We start from the raw sequence: 22,245 nt of genomic DNA on the forward strand, positions 1-22,245 counted from the left end.
TCTGTGAATATGTTTTACTGGCTGTGCTGAAAAGCTGTGTAAGAGGTCATAAGTAAGGGGTCCGTGTTAAAATGGATAAGTAGCAAAAGGTGACACTGTGTGTTCATTTGCATGTCCTTTCCCAGAATCCCCGGCTGCAGTCTGAGACATGTGAATGTGCTAAAAGTGATATTTTTATTTGCTGCGTACTATAAAACTAGAGAAACACCACACCAGTCTTGTTCCATGACTTATTTAGTGAATACAGTATGACACTGTAATTCAAACACTAGGACTGCTTGACTTAAAGATCTCCACCTTATTAATGTACAGTAATAGGGGAGGCTGGATACTGAGAAATGCATATTACTCAGACGGAACAGAAAATAAAGAAGAAAATCTAGACAGGTGAAAAAGGGCATCATGGTGCCTGCTCAATGTGGGGAAGAGAAATAACTCAAAGTTAGGATACCGGGTACATGTATAAATACGTGGGGAGAAAAAATGGCGAGGGACATTGTGAAGAATATTGAAGTTGTTAAGTGTCCTAGTAAATTCTCTGTTTTTGTTCAGTAAGCAGACATTATATACACGTATTATGCCAATGATAATTAGTGCCATGTACACCTAGCACTGAGCAACAACTAACCATTGTCAAAATACCACCAGTGTATCCAAACACCTTTTTTTTTTAACCCATTAATGAGGACGAGATGGATAACATTTGAGGCATATGTATCCAAGTCTGCGGCCTGCAAAACAAGGGAAAAAATGGACCAAAAAAACAGCACCAGATTTATCAATGATAAAAAAAGGTATATATTAAAGGCATTATAAACGGTGCTACTACTTACGTTATATGTTTCCAATGCTTCAAATATTATGTTAGTTGCCCAATTAAGGGTTTAAAATATAGACACAGAAGTAAGATCGTTAAATGAGATAAAAATGCAGAAGCAATGTGCTTTAAAAGATTTCACTATACGTTGGCCTGAGTATAGGAATAGAAAGGGTTAAATCGGACTGAAGTAGTGATCATGTGAAGTGCCTGTTACTAGGGCCACCGACCGCGGGGGGGGGGGGGGGGGGGGGAAATGGGATAACCCCCTGGCTCGGTGACGGCGGAGGTCCCGACCGGCGCTGGAAGTTGAGCCCGGCCAGAGGTCAGGCCCAACTGCGTCCGGCAGCCAGGTCTCTGAAGGTGGTGAGAAATAGAGGGTGGGTGGGGGGCGGTTGAGGGGGGAAAGAAATAGAGAGTGGTTAGAGAGTGAGGAGGTATATGAGAGAGGAGTGTAAAAGAAATAGGCGGGGACACCACAGGCCACTGATATGGAGGGCTCCAATAGAATCTCTAGTTTTAGGCCTCTGTAAAGCTGTCGGCTGCCCTGTACTGTACTTGAACACAGTGGCATATTTCCTATTAGACCCGATAGGACTGGGCCTAGGGCATCAAAGTTCTGGAGCTGCAAATGTCCCTTTTTTTCCCATATACAGAGGACCTGCTCTCTTCCCCAATGATTGCCAGGGAAGAGTGTTGGGCCTCTGTACCGTCTTCCTTCGTGCCGCGCTCCTCCTTTGCAGCGTCAAATGACGCTGACACGTCACATGGTGAGACGTTGTCATGGCAACACGACACCGTGTGACATCGCAGCGAAGGAAGAGTGTGGCACGAAGGATGGGGGCGGCAGGAAGGAGGAGGGCGGCACCAGGTAAGTGCCTAAGGGCGGCAGTTTTCTAAATCCGCAACTGCCTGTACATATTCCCCTAAGAATATGGAGCATCCCCTGGATAAAAATCTGGGACAAAGAAAACTGCACCTGATTGATCAAAGGATAGAGTCTCATTATTTTCAGTAGAAATGTTTTTCCTTTATATATTTGGTGCAGTTTTTTCTCCAGTGTAGCAGACGTGAGACTTTTGAGAAATGACCCCTATGTCTCATCTCTCAATGCCCGCCGACAGCCTTTATGGGGCCCAGGACAGAGTACTGGTCTTGTTGAGTGGGGGGAAAGGAGGGGATCAGTGGGCCCTACCTGTGGACGGCAGCCAGTGGAGAAGGACTGTGAGGATCGGGTGCAGGCTCTGCTCCTGAGTTTGATCCAGACCTTGCTGGTGCCTCATTATATAATTATTATATAATTATTATATAATTATATAATTATTATATATTATTATAAGCACTGGCCTGCTGTGCAGACCCCGGCCAGCAAAGAATCAGGGCAATGATTCTAGTATCACTTCTGCTGTTCAGCTACTGGCTGTTTCTCCTTTATAGGCTCAGTGATTGCCTCGGCAAATCGTCTGAGCTTAATAGTATTTTACTTGTGATGTCGTGCTGGTCTCAAGCACTCTGTTTTTCCCTGTCTTGCCTTGCTGTGCCTTGTCCTGCTTTTCTTTGCTCTACCTTGTCTTGCAGTTCCTTACCTGAACCCTGGCTACTGTTTATTACCAACTATCTCCAACCCTCGACCACGGCTTGTGACCCCAACGACCCATACTCTCTCCTACCTCCGACCACGGCGAGTCTATCTACGTTCCTTACTTCTCCAACCCCGGCCCGGCTACCCGCAACTACAAATCTGCATTCCGGACGCGACTTCGCGGCTCCAGGTCGGTGTTTCAATATCCCCACCTTGGCCTCATGGTTCAGTCCAGTTTGTTGCAAGCACCCATAACAAGGACCAAGCTGGGTTGTAAAGGAGGACCCAGACCGAGGACGATCGAGGCAGGCTGTCCAGACTTTTGATATCGGCTGGGTGTGCCCTCGGGGTCACGGGGCCTGAGACAGATGTCCCAGCCCACGCATCCCATCAGTGGCCCTGAACTGTAAGGAGTTATATATCAAAATTTTCTGGCTGGAAAAGTGGGGCATAAAGTGCAAAAAATAGCACAACATGTATCAAATAAAAATGTTTTATTGAAAAATATTATTTCCCCTAGTTTTACAGCTGTAAAACCGTATTGCACAACCCCCATGCTGCTCATAAAGCTGCTGTGTACAATTAAACAGAACATGCTCGTTTGGTTGCCACACTATATAAAGACATGTTATTAATAATAATTACAGAGATTTCTAATGGTTACTTATTCTACATAACTAACGCGCTAAAACAAGTTATTAAATATGTCCAGAGGTACTAAGTGTTAGTATAAATACAAATTAAGTAATAATAGTGCAAATAAATTTAAATACAGCTAGTATGCAGATCCCATGCTGCAGCTGCATAGATTTTATAAGGAATCTGGAATTCAACAGAATATGGAAATAAAGCATATGAAAATGAAAAATATAATTACATTTTTTCCACATTTTCTCCCTTCTATTGTGAAAACCATTAAGAAAAAAAATGATAAGAGATGGGCCAAATCCATTTCCCGGATGTTCTCGAATTCCCTCCCCCCCCCCCCCCCCATCCGTTTTGCGGTGTAAAATCGTCGGACAGATTTGGTCGGTTTTAATCCACGTCGATCCATCAAAATCCGCTGTTGGATACAATCCGTTGACTGAAATGTAGAATCCAATCTGCGGATTCAGCAATGCGGTGGCAGGCGGGTTCTTCGCCAACACACTACTGGATCCGTGGATTGGAGTCTGCAAATCCGTCCACGGGTTGCGGAATCCGTGGAGGGTATTGGTAACAATAATACAAAATTCGCAAAACGCGACTCGCCCTTTTTGAGATTGATCCGCTGAAATCTGCGGACCAAAGGAATCCCGGACGATCCACCGCAGATCCAAATCCGCCCAAAAAAATTTCGCCCATTTTTAAGAATGATAACCCGTCAGCCTAATACAGCAAATAATAAGGAATTATAACCTATGCGTTCACGCCGAAAAAATTATGAGAACAACATCAGAATACACACAGTTTATATTTTCCCTGCTGCCTGTGCTCCTGGAAGAGAAGGGCAAAATAATCTTATTGATTAAAATGAGAACTCCATATTTGTACTTCTACTTAATGCCTGTCTGGGTTACTCGGTTTGTCAAGAACAAATTTAGTTAAAAGCAGCAATTTCTCTCCCACCCTTATAAGCCTATTTCAGCTTCACTCGTATAATATTAGTATTTTGCCTCTCAGCCAGCCCTGCTCTCCCCCCCCCCCCCCCCTAATCTATAGCTTCTGAGGTTATCCCGGTAATCTTTAGACTGTTAGTAAAAGAGCTCCATTTTAACCTCACGGAAACGTAGTATTTCAAAACGCTTAGAAATGAACCACTGGGATTTATAAAAAATAAATACTGCATCGACAAGAAGAGATCTCTTAACAGATAACATGGAAATAAATGGTGATCAGTACAGGCTGCTGCTTTAACGAGTGGGTGCTTCGAAGTCTCATTCATCACCATACATTATTATTTTTTCTCATTATTGTTGCAAAAGGAATCACACAGGAAATGTTGTTCAGTATTTCTCACTGTAGATAGGAATGATAAGGAATACTTACTGGTATGAGCACATACGCATCTTAGGGCAGGCCCGTATTTAGGCATAGTTCTACAAGGTCGGACCTGGGGCGGCAAAAATTTCAGAGGGGTGGGTGCTGTGGTTACGGAGGCGCCGCTCTCTTAACCGCAACAATTAAACTGAATGCTGGGGGAGAGTGTGGGGCCTCTGTAAAGGTCTCTTAACTTCTCCTGTAGTGTCAAATGACGTCAAGAGGTGATGCGTTGTTATGGCGATATGATGTCACGTGACACTGCAAGAGGAGGCCAAGGCGGCAAAATATAAGTGCCTATGGGCGGGAAAATTGTAAAACCGGTCCTGTTTCATGCAAGTCCCCAAAACATACTTACACAACAGTCACACACATACAGTGCTTCCACAGCAGCCAGGGATTCTGGGTAATTAAATTAAAATGGGCACTCATACAGTTGTGCTTCATTTTGTCCTTATTATCCACTTTAAAGCAGCAATACGGGTTACATTTGTTTTATTTATTTATTTTTATTACAGGATTGCAGCAGGGGGTCTCAGGAGCGGAACTGTTTTCGTTTCAGCTCCGGGGACCCCCTGCTTCCAGAGATACTTACCTCTGTAGCAGTGCCTGTATCTGCAGGCAGAGAAACTGTGTGCTTAATCTAATGGCGACTTCTAAATGTCCCACAGGTCAATAGGAAGCTGTGATGTCATTCGGTGCGGCTGCCTATTGGCCCATGTGATCTGCAACTTTAAACTCTGCGGCGCCCCCTATGGAGGTATGTATCTCTGGATGCAGGGGGTCTCCGGAGCTGAAATCAACACGGTTCAGCTCTGGAAACCGCCTGCTTTAAACATAATTTAAAAAAATAAAGAAAATAAAAATGTAAACACATATTGCTGTTTTAATGTGGATCGCTTTACGTTTATGCCGTTTTTCACTGCTTTTAAGGCAAAGCTTGGATCAAAGATGTGCTTAACCTACTAGCAGACAGCTGTTTTGACCTTTCCCATCAAAGGATGCTGGGACTGCATTGTGATCCTGGTCATGGTTACATGTTATGGTGAGAAAACAAAAGTAACAAAAACCTTTCACTCTACAGCTTATACAGTAGCAATGATAAAGGGCACTTATGAGCCCATTCACATTTTAGCCTAGGTCCCCCAAAACCTCAGGACAAAAAGCCACTGCACTTACAGTAGCTCATAAGCTCATAGACACTTCCTTCCTCAAGGTAGGTTCCCAGAACTCCTTGATAAAATGCCCCTTCATTTTCTTACCAGGTCCGCAAAATCTGCCTTACCGCATATTAACACAGCATTGAGTGCTTCCACAGCAGCCAAAGATTCTGGGTAATGATATGCAAAGTGCATAACTTTTTTGCCTCTAATTCACTAAGGCATAAGATTAAAAGGATCCACTAAAAGGGATAAGGTGCAAAAATTGCCACACTGTGGGATAGAGCCTAAGGCCTCGGCCATGTTACTTGCTTGCTGGCGGAAGCGCGCTGAGTCGAGCTCCCGCTCAGCACTGAGCCCCTACAGCCGCAATTAGAGCGGCTCACCTGCGCTTCCGCGCTTGCGGAAGCGCAGGTCTTAGGGGAATTTAAAATTACCCCGCTTGCCGGCGCGACAGGCCGGTCACGTGAGCAGTTCTCCCAATGAGGGCGAACAAGCTCCGTGACGTCACTGGCCCACCCCCGGCCAGTGACGCGCCCGCCCCCGGCCTGCCCCCTGACAGCCCGCTGAGAGCGCGTGCGGTAAGCAACCGCAAGGCCAGGGAAAGCACCCGCTTTCCCTGAGCCTCAGCGCGCCTCAGCGAGCAAGCAGGGAGCATGGACTCCCATAACGCATATTTACAAAGGTGATTAGCGTTACGATGTCTTCGCGTTAAGAAGAAAAATATTGCAAATGTTAACAGCTTACTCACATGCTAATGAGCTGTTATCCTAACATCACAGATCCTCCAACCTCCGTTAAAGTATAACGCTAACATAATTAGGTCACACCAAAAGCTGCCCTTACTCACACCCAGACCAGGATCATCATTGAGTTCTTTCTGGGAATAGCCTAGAAGCAATGCAAAGAGTATAGAACGTAACCCTTTCATTCCAAAAAGTGACATGTGTCATACAAAGATACTGTATATATTAGGGATCATATAGATGTCTGGAACACAACATGTTGGATATGTTTGTCTGAGCTAATATGGTATGTAATCTTGACTGCATTAAGTATGGATGTACAATAATGTTTATCCATATAAAGAACTGGAATAGAAAATAATCCCTGTTATAACCACTCTTGATGAACCTCTACAATAATAATTAATAATTAACTTTTAATAATGTACAATTAAAGTAAATGAAGGACGGATACTGTAAATAACAAAAAAAAAAAGATATTTAAAAAAAAAGTTATCTATATTATACCAATTATTGCATTAGCATTAGGAAACGCAAATGCGCAATGCGTCTTTAACCTTAAGTGTAACACGCGTTAAAGTTTTGCCAATGCGCCTGTGCAGTGTCTCGGATAACGTGCTTCTGCGCAGCGAAAATCATCGTTAATACAGCTGCTACTTTTAGTAACGGCCGCTATTTTTGCATATCATTGGTGGACACCCGTTAAACTGAGGGAAAAGAAATGACGTTACCTATTTAGGTTATTAGAGCAAATTTAACGGACTTCTGAGGAGGAAGCCCTATGAGTGCTCAGGTACAGAGCGTCATTACTCAGAACCCTTTCTGGAGTGGAAGCAGTGTATGCTCCGGGGTTTTGTGGTCCTGTATGAGATGTGCATTTGCTCATGAAAGTCCTTTATCATTACTGCACTCTGTATGGTGGAGGGGTTTTGGCACTTTGTACTCATCATAATTTGTTTTTGTACCAGGTAAGTAAACATGAACGCACCACAAAAATCCTTGCCATTGACTTAAAGATTGAAAAAATAATAATAATAATAATTCTTACCATGTTAGTAAGTTACACAGGACATAATATGCCGTAAAAGAGTGCTGATACACCTGTAAAAAAATAAAAGAAATGTTATTAAGTATAATAAGGAATTATAAACATGAAGGCCTATACATCATGGCATTTATGGTACGGCATTAAACTGAAACTAAGACAGGCACTTTCTTCTGCAGGCTTCAGTGTCAATGAATAAAGGTATTTTATATCTCTTTTGCGGGTGTCGTCCTGCAATCTGTGTAATGTTAGTAAGAGACGTTACATGAGGATTCGGTTATTCACATATCATCACGAGATGTGCTGAATTCTGGGCCTTTGTCAATCAAGTTCTTCCCAGTTAATGATCTGTACCAAATGAAATACATTTCATCAGCAAGCTTCTTATACTTTATTTATTTTTTAATTTTTAACTGTTTATTTGGAACATTTTCATAAATTATAAAGGTGAATGGGACGGAATACACAAAAAAATAATAGGGATGAGAAGAGGGAGGACGCGGGGGGACATGGTGCAGTTCATATACTGTACATTTCTATTTCATCCTACATTTACAATTCAGATCAAATAAAATGTACATATTTAAATGATCAGATTCTGACATTGTGAAGATTCCCCATATTTCAAAGAAAATGTGTGTGTCATACATGGCGTTGTTGTATAGACCTCCTGATATTCAGTAAATAAGCATCATAAGACATTTTTAAATGTAAGGGGGTCATATCGTAATGTGTTGCATTAGAACAGGGGTGCTCTGTATCTTCTAATGCAGGGGGGCTCAACTCCAGTCCTCAAGACCCCCTAACAGGTCAGGTGTCCAGGATATCCCAGCTTCAGCACAGGTGGCTCAATCAGTCTCTGCTTCAGCACAGGCGGCTCAATCAGTCTCTGCTTCAGCACAGGTGGCTCAATCAGTCTCTGCTTCAGCACAGGTGGCTCAATCAGTCTCTGCTTCAGCACAGGTGGCTCAATCAGTCTCTGCTTCAGCACAGGTGACTCAATCTCAGGCTTCGACTAAGCCTCTGATTGAGCCACCTGTGCTAGGGCTGGGATATCGTTAGAACCTGACCTGTTGGTGGCCCTTGAAGACTGGAGTTGAGCGCCCCTGCATTAGAAGATTCTGTAGCACAACTGAGGTACAAACCTGCCTGCCGTTCTTAAACATGTACATATGAGAAGCATTACAAAGGGGGGGGGGGATCAATGCATTTCTTATTTCTGCTAGCACTTTGCTTTTTCTCTTGTTATTAATGCATTTACATGTTTTCTTACACCACCTCAAGATCATGTACTATAATATCCTCATACATCATTCACAAAGTGAAAAAATCAATTTATATCATATTTCTCTTCATTGAGCACCATCTTTTTCTATTAAGCTTTATTGATATTTTTACATGCTTCTTATATTAAAGCAGCAACCCCTTCTTCTCACTGTATATATATATATATATATATATATATATATATATATATATATATATATATATATATATATACAGTGAGAAGAAGGGGTTGCTGCTTTAATATAAGAAGCATGTAAAAATATCAATAAAGCTTAATAGAAAAGGATGATGCTCAATGAAGAGAAATATGATATAAATTGATTTTTAATATATATTTATATATTTATATATTATATTTAATATGTATTTTATTAATGATTTAATATATATTTATATATATATATATATATATTAAGGTTATGGTGGGTAAAAAAGTGACTAAAACCCTCCACAGTAAAGCATAAAGCAACTGTAAATATTCCTGTACTGCAGCAAGGGATTCTGGGAAATGACATGCAAATGAGCACACAGTGCCACCTTTTCTCTCATGCTCACATTACATGAGCAACCCTTAGCCAATGCATGCTGCTTTAAACACAGCTTTTAAGCAAGAGCTTGGGAGATGAAAAGTCAGTAAACCCACTCACAGACATGTTTTAACCTTGATAGGTATCATCAGTGTGAGGTTGGCTGCTGACATTTGCTCAGATGAGATTAAAGAGTAGGTAATCACCACATTTATTAAGGTTATGGTGGGTAAAAAAAAGTGACTAAAACCCTCCACAGTAAAGCATAAAGCAACTGTAAATATTCCTGTATATTCTTTTGCATGTCTTAGACAGGTCTGCAACCCTGTCTTTTACCATTATCACCCAGCACACAGCACTTCCACTGAGCTAACGCCATATTTAGATAAATCTTCTTCAAAACAAAGTAAAATCTGTGCAGATTGGCTGTTTAACCACTTGTATTCTCTATTATAATAGACGAGATGTACAGTAAACAGTGCGATTTGTAACATAGAATAAGGCTGGTTGTCAAATTTTATCCCACAACCTATGATCATGTCAAACAAGGACAAACCCTCAGCTACTAGAACATCCCTTAATATGTTGCAGGTTTCAGCAAATCCATTCCAATGTAAAAGTGAGAATGAGACTGTAAAAAATGGTCTAAGCCTGAGAATCGGAATAGAAGATCCACTACCAGAAATAGAGAAGAACATCACATATTTCATAGGGTCCTACTCTGCTTGTAGGAAGAATGGATTCGCTTCTCTGTATTCCCGAAAATCTCTGGGAAGTTGCATCGATCATTCAAGAGAAAGAAAAATGGCGCGTGAAATTCTAACCCGCAGATAAAGTGGTCGTGTGTACGGTATAGATAACCACATGTCTCAGGCTGGCACGGCTCCATTATGAGTGGTAGGATATTTACATTATATTGTTTACATTTTAAATACATAGATGGAGAATTCCTCAAAGGAAACATTTATTTGGCACGTTGATAAACGCAGACCCTCCGTGGTTTACAAATGCAATGGGTTTCGATTGCAGGCCGATAAAAAATAATATCCTGCATGGTCATTTCAGCCTAATGCCATAAAAGCATTTAGCATTTCAAAGAGTCATATATTCCATATTATATTATGATATACTTTATTATATTATTAAACATTATGTTTTTATTCTCTCTTCCTGTAAACCGTCTTTATCCTGCTCTGTAGGTCTTTTTCTATTATGATTCCTGGATGGCAGGTAGGACTAAAAAGGCTTCAAACATGTGTCTAATGGATTGAAGAGCAGATTTTCTTGGTCTATGTAATTGGGATGTTTTCATTGAGATAGAAATGATATGCTACGTCTACTGCTTACTTTGTAGTCTCTGAACAGTTTCCAGTTTCATTGTTATTTTTCAATTAGGAAACGTCAGATAATATTTACTGCATTACAGAAGAGTATACTTATTGCGATAAGGAGCGGCTCAGTCAGTAAAGACACTGATTGGCACAGGGGAGCCTTGTTCAATTCCCGGTGACGACTCCTTGTGACCTTGGGCAAGTCACTTTATCTCCCTGTGCCTCAGGCGCCAAAAACATAGATTGTAAGGTCCATGGGGCAGAGACCAGTGCCGGCAAAATGTCTCTGTAAAGCGCTACGTAAAACTAGCTGCTCTATACAAGAACATGCTATTATTATTATTATTATATTGCTATCTATAAAGAGAAGGGAGATGATAATCAGCAGGAGCAGAATAGGTCCAATCACTCCATTACTCTAAACCAAGGGAAGCCAACTCCAGTCCTCAAGAGCCAGACTAAGCCGCTGATTGAGCCACCTGCGCTGAAGCAGGGATATCCCGAAAGCCTGACCTGTTGGTGGCTCTTGAGCACCGGAGTTGGCTACCCCCCCCCCCTGCTCTATACATTACTGGCTATGCCAATATTTAAAGTGGAAAGGTGGACACACAGTCAGGCTCGGTGTAGGGAAAGGTCGGAGATAAATGGCACAGCCCAATGACTGTGTACAAGTGCAGGGAGAACCAAGAGGCGGTAAAACACATGGGAGAAATGGCACCAGTGGAAAAAGATACAGTACAAGAGAGGGTAAGGAAAAGGAGTGATGTATGAGAGTGAACAGAAGAACTTGTGGTGGATGAAAAGATTATTTATAACATTTAAAAACTAATTTAGCGAAGGACAGACAACATATGAAAGGGGCTTCAAAGAAAAATCTTTAATGATTCACATGACAGATAATGAATGAAGAGCCGCTAACCGCCACACTGTATCCATCAATCCATTTCATACCTAGCAAGCAGATTATAAGACAAAGGGCCTCATGCAGTAAGCGGCGTAAAGTCACTTTTCGCCTGTTTTGCGGCAAAAATGCATACCCCAATTCAGTAAGGGCCGAAAACATGGCGTAAAGCAAAAAAAAACGGCAAGTTTGTTGGCGGTTTTTTTTCCCGCCATCGGCGCGGCGAAAAGGCACTTTGCACCGCAACTAGCCATGTTTTTAAACCCGCTCAATTCTAGTAGTGGCGAGTAGCTTTGCGCCGCTATTCGCCAATCTAGAATTGAGATTTTCACGCCAATCCGTCTCGCCCCAAAAACTGGACAAGTTGCTGGGGAGAGGCTGCGGATCAGCGGCGGAACGGCACTTAGAAAAAATCAGGCCTTTTTCCTGCCTGGGGTTGATGCCGGGGGTCTCCGGAGCTGATATCATTAATACCAGCACCGGAGCCCCCCAGCATGCAAACTTGCTGCAGCGGAAGTGCTGTGTGCTGGGTGATAATGGTGAAAGGTGGGGTTGCAGACTTGCCTAAGACATGCAGATGAGTATACAGTTGTATATATATATATATATATATATATATATATATATATATATATATATATATATATATATATATATATATTACACCAACAACCCCTATACCCCCCTAACTTACATATTTATGCACATCAACGATACTATAGGCCGGCGGGGGCCCTCGGGTGTTACCCGCAGGCCTGCAGTACCAATTCTCTGCCCCCCTAAATTAATGTCAAAACACATACATACTTATAAAGAAATAACCCCCCCCCTAACACATACAGTATAATAATGGGCACAATTACTATTATCCACAAATGGATAATAGTGCATTTGCCCATTTAAAATACATAAAGAACAATAAATACAATAAATACATATTGCACTCACCCTTGTCCGGCTGCCACGATGAAGGCCATCCTCATCTTCATCACCGTCCATGCCCCCTCCGATGCTGCAAAACATGAACAAGAATAAAAACAGCCAATGTAATGTCCCCTAACCCCTTAATCACCATAGCGGTTATTAACCGCTACAGTCATTTAGGGGTTAACCCACCCTCACCCACCACTCGGGAGGTCTACATACCCTCCGCCACTACCCCCCACCCCGTGAGGCCTAACCACCCTCACTCACCCAATACTCAGCCGGGAGGCCTACCCACATACCCTTGGGGCCAATACCCCCTTCCCCCACCCACAGTACCACAATAAAAACAATACACAGCCCCACAATAAACATCATTATATTTATTAAATACATAACCCACCCCCTGTGCCCCCCCATAAATACATGATTTATTGTTTTACATACAGGGTTAATATCCCAGGCCCACGGGAGTCACCGGTGGGCCTGATGGGTCACCTCACAAACCTACAGTAGCCCAGCACCATGTTTCAAACAGGGTTTGGAGGCCTACGGGTGGTCCCCGCCAGGCGCCGTGGTCCACCAGGTGGTCTCCGAGGGTCACCGTGGGCCACAATGGGGTCCCCACGGGTAGGCCTGCGGCTGTCTGGGGGGCCCTGGGTCAGATCCACAGGTGTCTGACCGGCCTCGGGTGGTTCCCACGGGGGTCTGGGGGCCCACGGGTGGTCCCTATGGGTCCGCGGTGCCCCCACAGATGTGGGGCCACCGGTTCTTCCCCGCAGGTGTCCCCAGAGGACCAGGCAGCCGTTTACCCGTGAGAAGCCCGAGGAGACCGCAGGTGGTCTCCATAGGTCCCCCGCAGACCTGAGGAAACAACCCTGTATGTAAAAAAAATAAACATTTCCTATACATTAAATACATCAATCCCCCCCACCCCCCCAACACACACTACAATAATGTGCAAAATAACTATTATCCAGATAGGGATAATAGATTATTTGCCCATTATTAAACACATTAAGTAGCATAATAAAATAAATAAAGCTCTACTGACCTCATCAATAAGAAGCCCCCTCGCCAGCAAAATCCGTGCCCTCCGTTGCCAACAAAATACATAGCCAATACATTGCAATTACATTCTGATATCAATTAACACCTTTTATCACCTTAGCGGATAATAACCGCAAAGGTAATTAAGGGGTTAAGCCACCCTGGCCCGATACCCACCCTTCACCCATTCATTTGGACAGTGGCTTCATCATGCAACTATATATATACACATATATATATACATACAGTATATATATATATATATATATATATATATATATATATATATTGTGACAGAAACCAGGGGATGGTAATAAATTCCGTATATAGGGCTCACAGGATACTAGACAGTTTCTATCCTGTTTGGCCTGGGAGTGCAGCCTTATAATACATACACTCCATCCCACAGTTTGGCAAGCGCTGGAACTGAGGGATGAGAGATCCAGACCAGAGTTTGTCTGCTGCCTGATTTCTGTCACCTGTCATGCTAATTAGGAATCAGGTATGAAAGACTGATTTTCTGTTTGCTCTGGTCTCCCCACAAGAGCCAGGAGGCTGGAAGGCTGCTGAACTACAGAGGGGAGAAGCCTCTTCCCCAAACAGGTTCAATCTTTCTGTTCATTTGTGTAAGACTGCAAAAGTACCATGTTTTGATGTTGGAAGTGGAAAAGCCACTTCCAACCCTGAGTCAGGGATATCTAAGTTAAGTTATCGCTCAGGTGAGCAGCTTTTGTTTTGATCTGTTTTCTGTTGTATGCACTGTGGCAGTCTCAGTGCCTGGGACTGAATAAACCAGGCATAGCCTGTTTAAAGGAACAGTACGTGACGCCTCATCATTTAACCTACCCTAAAAGACCGTGTTCTAAACAGTCCCGGACAAACGACGGAGCCCCGGAGTAAGCCGTTTGTCACAATATATACATACAGTATATATATATATCTATATAGATATATATATATATATAGATATATATATTTATATATATATATCTATATATATATATATAGATATATATATACACATGATGAACCAATATACAAAGAAATGTTTAAGGGTTAACAAAAACATGCACAAATATAAATACCACTTCTCCATATCAGCCACAGTGTACCAAAATCCTATTTCCTAATAAAATCATTCTCAGTGGCAGAGTGTACATGGTGCACAGATTTTATGCATCATGTATACAATGTAAATTCAATGTTTTGATTGGCATTTGATGCTTTTGATTGGCAGATGAGAATGATTTTATTAGGAAATAGGATTTTGTTACACTGTGGCTGATATGGGGAAGTAGTATTTTTATTTGTGTATGTTTTTGTTAACCTTTAAACATTTCTTTGTATATTGGTTCATCATGTGTAAATATATATATATATATATATATATATATATATATATATATTTGCATGATGAAGTCACTGTACAAATGAATGGGTGAAGGGTGGGTATCGGGCCAGGGTGGCTTAACCCCTTACCTTTGCAGTTATTATCCGATAAGGTGATTAAGGGGTTAATTGATATCAGAATGTAATTGCAATGTATTGGCTATGTATTTTGTTGGCAACGGAGGACACGGATTTTGCTGGCGAGGGGGCTTCTTATTGATGAGGTCAGTAGAACTTTATTTATTTTATTATGCTACTTAATGTGTTTAATAATGGGCAAATAATCTATTATCCCTATCTGGATAATAGTTACTTTGCACATTATTGTACTATATGTGTTGGGGGGGGGGGATTGATGTATTTAATGTATAGGACATGTTTATTTTTTTTACATACAGGGTTGTTTCCTCAGGTCTGCGTGGGACCAATGGAGACCACCTGCGGTCTCCTCGGGCTTCTCACGGGTAAACGGCTGCCGGGTCCATGGGGGACACCTGTGAGGAAGAACCGGTGGCCCCACATCTGTGGGGGCACCGTGGACCCGTAGGCACCACCCGTGGTCCCCCAGACCCTCGTGGGAACCACCCGAGGCCCCTCAGACACCTGTGGGTCTGACCCGGGGCCTCCCAGACAGACACGGGCCTACCCATGGGGACCCCATTGTGGCCCACGGTGACATGCGGAGACCACCTGGGGACCCCATTGTGGCCCACGGTGACATGCGGAGACCACGCCGCCTGGCAGGGACCACCCGTAGGCTTCCAGACCCTGTTTGAAACATGGTGCTGGGCTACTGTAGGTCTGTGAGGTGACCCGTCAGGCCCACCCGGGACTCCCGTGGGCCTGGGGTATTAACCCTGTATGGAAAATAATAAATCATGTATTTATGGGGGGGCACAGGGGGTGGGTTATGTATTTAATAAATATAATGATGTTTATTGTGGGACTGTGTATTGTTTTTATTGTGGGTACTGTGGGTGGGGGAAGGGGGTATTGGTCACAAGGGTATGTGGGTAGGCCTCCCGGCTGGGTATTGGGTGAGTAAGGGTGGTTAGGCCACACGAGTTAGGGGAGGTGTGTCGGAGGGTATGTAGGCCTCCCGAGTGGTGGGTGAGGGTGGGTTAACCCCTTAATGACTGTAGCGGTTAATAACCGCTATGGTGATTAAGGGGTTAGGGGACATTACATTGGCTGTTTTTATTCTTGTTCATGTTTTGCAGCATCGGAGGGGGCATGGACGGTGATGAAGATGAGGATGCCTTCATCGTGGCAGCCGGACATGGGTGAGTGCTATATGTATTTATTGTATTTATTGTTCTTTATGTATTTTAAATGGGCAAATTCACTATTATCCAAATGTGGATAATATTAATTTTGCACATTACTATACTGTATGTGTTAAGGGTGGTGTATTTATGTGTTGTAATTGTTTTAGGGGTGCACTTAATTGGACTGCAGGCCTGCGGGGAACACCCGAGGGCCACCGCCTATCTATAGAATCATTGCTGTGCATCCCAAAAATGTTCTATATGTAATGGGGGTATAGGGGTTGTTGGGGGCACAGGGGGTGTATGTTGTTTATTGCAATGTTTATTGGGGGCAATTGTCCCCATTAAACATGCTATTATGCCTTAACCCCTTCATTGCCTTAGCGGCTTTCCGCTATGGTAATGAAGCAGCATTAATGTATTTTCATAATATTGTGCGGGAGCAAGGGATCCCCTGAGCTGAACCGCATTGATTTGTGGCTCAGGGACCCCCTGCTTCCCGAGTTACAGGCCCCGGTTCGGGGCATCGGTGCCAGTGTCGCCGCCATCATTATAGCGGGCACGTCGCATATGGGACGCTATAAAGATGGCGGCGACACTGGCACCCGATGACACATACCGGGGCCTGTAACTCGAGAAGCAGGGGGTCCCTGATTCACAAATCAATGCGGATCAGCTCAGGGGACCCCCTGCTCACAGTACACTATTATTAAAAATATATTCATGCTGCTTCGTTACCGCAAAGGTAAGGAATGATTGTTTATTGATATGGGTGTTTTATTCATAGTGTAGATGTGCAGAGGGTCTCCGGAGCTGAACCGCTTTGGTTTTAGGTCCGGGGACCCCCTGCTTCCCGAGATACAGGTCCCTTTCGGGGGTGCCGATATCCCTCTGCTTTGTTTACATTCCGCGGTCACGTGATCGGGACATTTAAATGCAGAGGGATACCGGCACCTCATAACGGGGCCTGTATCTCGGGATGAAGGGGGTCCCCGGACCTGAAACCAATGCGGTTCAGCTCTGGAGACCCCCTGCACATGTACACTATGAATAAAATTGTATTTAAAAGATTTTTTAATGTGCCGATGTTTGCGCAGAGAGAGCGTCGGATCTCTCTCTACTGCAGACACATCTCGGCAGGGGACGGCTTCTCGGCAGCTTCTCGCCAGGCAGACTGTCTCGCCACCGGTTACTCGCCATGTTTGGCAATGTTGCTCTCGCTGTGATTCGCCAGGGATTCGGCCCTTCCTGCATACAGCGAGGGCAACATGCCAAAAACATGGCGAATTCAAACCCCTGGCGAATGCAATTTTCCGCTGCTTAGTGCATGACCCCCAAAGCGTGTAAAGGGGCTTTGCTGCGATGCTGTAAGGAGATAAGGTGCAAAAGGAGAATGTCAGAGTAAGGCCACTAGCTTTGAGTAGGGAATATCTGGTTCTGATGGGTTCTGTCCTTGTAATCATGTGCAAGTCACTGTACCTCAGTGTTCTACCAGCCGTGTCATGCATGTTCTGCTGGTTTTTGACCCTCCGTAAACTGTACACACATTGATTAAAATGATACAGTAACTCTGGTTATTGGTTCCAGAAAACTAGCAACTTGAACATCTCTCTAAAATCTTATAATATACCGCACATATCAGACATACACTTTTGATGACCTGTTAACTAGATAAAAGTTCTGAGGCAAATATGCCAAATCCTTTTTAATGCATGGATTTCCATTTAAGTTGATATATGTTAATACTACTAATAATAATCATTCTCAAATATAAAAGGACTTCTTGCTTTAGGAGACTTACAAATGGAGATGCATAATACTATCATAGTTTAATGGTCCTCACTTAATGAATGAAATAAAAATAACCGTGTTAGCCCAGTTGCGATAGTGCAGAGTAAATGAGTACTTCGGTATTTGGTGATACCTTTTTTTATTTGGTGTAAGAAATGATATTATAAGACAAGCTTTCGAGAGAAAAGGGAATTCTTGAAAGCTGGTCTTATAATATTAATTGTTACTCCAAATAAAAAAAAGGTACCACCTAATACTGAAGTACTCCTATACAATAACACTTCATTGCATTCCTTTCCTACAGCAATTCCTTTCTTATCTACTAGATGGCAGTGTTAACTGCCTTGGCATGTGAGCACACTGATAGGCACTTAATGGAATGAATATATGCAAGCGCTTTTGCATTATTAATAAATACGTTTGCATTGCCAGAAAAGATCAAACGCAATAGGTAAATGTGTTACACTTACCGGTACAACATTATATGCTAGAAGTACATACTTCATGTCGGGAGATACTTCATATTTGCTGACCTTGAAAGTCTCCTGGGGGGGGAGAAAAAATGAAAGGGACCATTTACATGTGTTGGTTTTACCTTCAGTAATCAGTTATACAAACAAAAGAACTTTACAAATTGAATCATTAATCATTTACAATGCTCAGTAAACACAGAAGCGGATCCCTCCTAGTATTAAAATACAAGTGTCAATTTCCACTCCACTTAGTAAACAAATGCTTAATTGCGTTTTACCCGTGTGCTGATAAAGGAAATTTCTGTTACACTAACAGGTGCAATACAAACTAAGGCTGAGTCCATAGGGACCTCAGCCGTGCGGAGGCGCACGGAGGCTGAGGGAAAGCGGGTGCTTTCCCTGGCCTCAGTCCGCGCGCCGTCCTGGGGCGTGTCGGGGGGCGGACCAGTGATGTCACGGAGCTGGTTTGCCCTCATTGGGCGAACCGCTCACGTGACCGGCCCATCGCTCCCCTCAGCGTGCAAACTAAAAAAAATTAAGAGCTACGCCTCGGCACGCCTGCGGAAGTGTGCGCGAGCCCCTGCTAAAGCCGCTCTCATTGCAACTGCAGGGGCTCATTGGTTAGCGTGAGCGTGGCTCAGCGGGTAAGCGCTGACCATGCCCTCGGCCTAAGAGGAAAGAAAAGAATAAAGAAAACTAATGGCAGAAGTGGGTTTAGTGGGATGCATCTTGGTTATGTATGTATGTATGTATGTACAGTATGTATGTATATCTTTAATTATATTGCGCCCACAGGTGTACTTAGTGCTTTACAAGAGACAATACACTACAGAGAATTATAGTACAATAAGTATTATAATTCAAGGCTCATTTAGTTGCAACAAACAACATCAGACAATCGGAAAGGAAATCCCTGCCCCAGAGAGCTTACATCTTAGTGGTTTGTTGGGAGAGTTACAGAGACAGCAGGTGAGGGAATAAGTGCAGTAGGTAGCAGTGCTTTGCCACAATACTTGGTTGGAGTGACTGTAGGTGTGGGACAGTGGCCATGAGTCCAGGCTACTAATGTCTACTTAAAAAACCAAATGAACAGCTTTTACTAAAACGATTTTTATTTGTAGCTGTGAAGTTTGAAGGAATGTGGTGGGTACAGTCTATCTTTTGTAACGGAAAGTTACTAAGAGGTTCATTCATCAGAATCTATGAATGCTGGCATCCCCTATAGGGTAAGTTTATGATGAACTAATTGATAACCGATGTTTAGAAAATGTGGAGAATATAATGCCATACATTCTTCATTGTGTCATAAAAGCCCTGATGAAGTGTCTTACAGACTCAAAATGTATAGGCAGCTATTTTTATTATTTGTAAATAAATTATATACTTTTTGAAATATTTTCATTGGAAGAAGCATTTTTGAAGCATGTTTATCAGGTGGTGAGTGACTGAGCCCAGTGGGCGTGGGAGAGTGCTCGTAAGGGCAGCAGATCAGCTGGTAACAAAGCCCAGTGCCTGCGAATGAGTGCAGCCTCACACATCCCGGTGGTTTTCCCTCGAGAGTGCGGTGCAGTGGTGGGGAAACAAGGCCCAGCCCGGTGGTGGTGAGGTTGACAGCTGGGTAGGCTCACATTCAAGTGCAGTGCAGGAGGCAAAACCTCAAGCCTGGAGGGGACATCATAGCACATCACAGGAATCAATATACCGCAGAGAGAGCCGCTGCAGAGAGTGCCGCCGCACAGGGAGCCGCCGCAGAGAGCGCCGCCGCAGAGAGTGCCGCCGCACAGGGAGCCGCCGCAGAGAGCGCCGCCGCAGAGAGTGCCGCCGCACAGGGAGCCGCCGCACAGGGAGCCGCCGCAGAGTGAGCCGCCACACAGGGAGCCGCCGCACAGGGAGCCGCCACAGAGAGCGCGGCCGCAGAGGGAGCCGCCGCACAGGGAGCCGCCGCAGAGAGCGCGGCCGCAAAGGGAGCCGCCGCACAGGGAGCCACCGCAGAGAGCGTCGCCGCAGAGAGCGCCGCCGCACAGGGAGCCGCCGCACAGGGAGCCGCCGCACAGGGAGCCGCCGCACAGGGAGCCGCCGCAGAGAGCGCGGCCGCAGAGGGAGCCATCGCACAGGGAGCCACCGCAGAGAGCGTCGCCGCAGAGAGCACCGCCGCACAGGGAGCCGCCGCACAGGGAGCCGACGCAAAGGGTGCTGCCGCACAGGGAGCCGCCGCAGAGAGCACCACCGCACAGGGAGCTGCCACACAGGGAGCCGCCGCAGAAAGCGCCGCCGCAGAGGGAGCCGCTGCACAGGGAGCCGCCGCACAGGGAGCCGCCGCAAAGGGTGTTGCCGCACAGGGAGCCGCCGCACAGGGAGCCGCCGCACAGGGAGCCGCCGCAGAGAGCGCCGCCGCACAGGGAGCCGCCGCAGAGAGAGCCGCCGCACAGGGAGCCGCCGCAGAGAGCGCCGCCGCAGAGAGAGCCGCCGCACAGGGAGCCGCCGCAGAGAGCGCCGCCGCACAGGGAGCCGCCGCAGAGAGCGCCGCCGCAGAGGGAGCCGACGCACAGGGAGCCGCCGCACAGGGAGCCGCCTCAGAGAGAGCCGCCGCACAGGGAGCCACCGCAGAAACCAATGATTTAGGTGCTTTGACTGAAGTTGAGTATCCTTTTTTTTAATATATTTATATCACTGTCTGCTTGAACTATCTCAATATTTGCAGTGCATGTGTTTCATTTTATTGTAAAGATTGATTTTTGTCACCCCGTCATAATGTAATAAAAGTGATGTACACCCTCAACTATCATAGGATGCAATAAAAATGCATGAGTTACATACAGAAAGGCAAGCATCGGGAAGATAAGGCCACTACAATTCCTTAGTCCCAGTTTACAATGTGTGCACAGATTTCCAAGGCAACTTAAAAGTTATCATTTAGATTTAACTCGTACGCATATGACTTACATTAGCACACATTAGTGATATGATGAGTAAAACGTTATTATTAGCTGATGAGGTATAATATATAAAAGGTACAGATGTGTCCCATGCTGTTACTACCGTCATTTTCTGCAATCAGGATTCCTGATAGTATTTGCCAGAAAAGGGTGCTTGTGGGGCCATCTACAGGGTGCCTCAAGGATTGCATCCTTCTAGTATTGATGACCTACAGCCCCCACGAGAAAGTACTATGCAGGATTACACAAGATCTTCCACCTATTGTCCATATTGATGAATAACTGAAAGACGTATTCCCAGAACTTCCATTGCTCTCCTACAGGCAACCACCTACAACCTGAAACAGCTGTGATGGAAGGGAGCAGTCTTTTGTAATTAAGAAATATGGGTGATTTTCTTGATGACAGAATGCTGGTCTTCTTCTTAGTAAAGGAATACTTTATTGAAGTTGGTTATAAAGCATACAATGTAAAGCGTACAAAGTATGTGTATAGCCTCAAAATGCTATGTGTATATACGGTAACATACAATATATGATAGATTTATAACTATACTTACTGTATCTCAATAACTTTCTGTAGGGTACTTGCTTACCACCACACACACACACACACACACACACACACACAATTCTCACACACACACACAATTCTCACACACACACACAATTCTCACACACACACACAATTCTCACACACACAATTCACACACACACAATTCACACACACACACACACACACACACACACACACACACACACACACACACAATTCTCACACACTCCATTCACAAAACCTAAGTGCCTCTCTTCATCAGGTGCAAGGTTTTAGCTGAACAAAACACAAAGTTGGCTAAGAGCCATATCTTATTGGTGGTTGTTTTGGCAGCACATCCTGGTTTAGACTGAACTGATTCACTTTGCAACTTCTTTGAGGACACCTGTCCTTGTCTTGCTGTTCCTGTACAGCCTTAATGCCCAAGCTGTTTATGTCACATAT

At 44.2% G+C, this 22,245-nt stretch overlaps 1 protein-coding gene across 3 annotated transcripts in view; it reads right to left on the minus strand.

The window, feature by feature from the left end:
- Positions 1-22,245, minus strand: part of DPP6 (dipeptidyl peptidase like 6) — a 1,044,825-nt gene that overhangs the window by 186,018 nt on the left and 836,562 nt on the right. For all 3 annotated transcript variants that reach the window (XM_075587874.1, XM_075587872.1, XM_075587873.1), the window contains exons 5-6: positions 18,308-18,382; positions 7,373-7,425 (exon numbers count right to left, since the gene is read on the minus strand). In XM_075587874.1, the coding sequence (XP_075443989.1) occupies positions 7,373-7,425; positions 18,308-18,382 (128 nt within the window). The remainder of the gene's footprint in view (positions 1-7,372; positions 7,426-18,307; positions 18,383-22,245) is intronic.

This window comes from Ascaphus truei, chromosome 2, assembly GCF_040206685.1.
Source record: "Ascaphus truei isolate aAscTru1 chromosome 2, aAscTru1.hap1, whole genome shotgun sequence".
In the NCBI taxonomy this organism is placed as follows: Eukaryota; Metazoa; Chordata; class Amphibia; order Anura; family Ascaphidae; genus Ascaphus; species Ascaphus truei.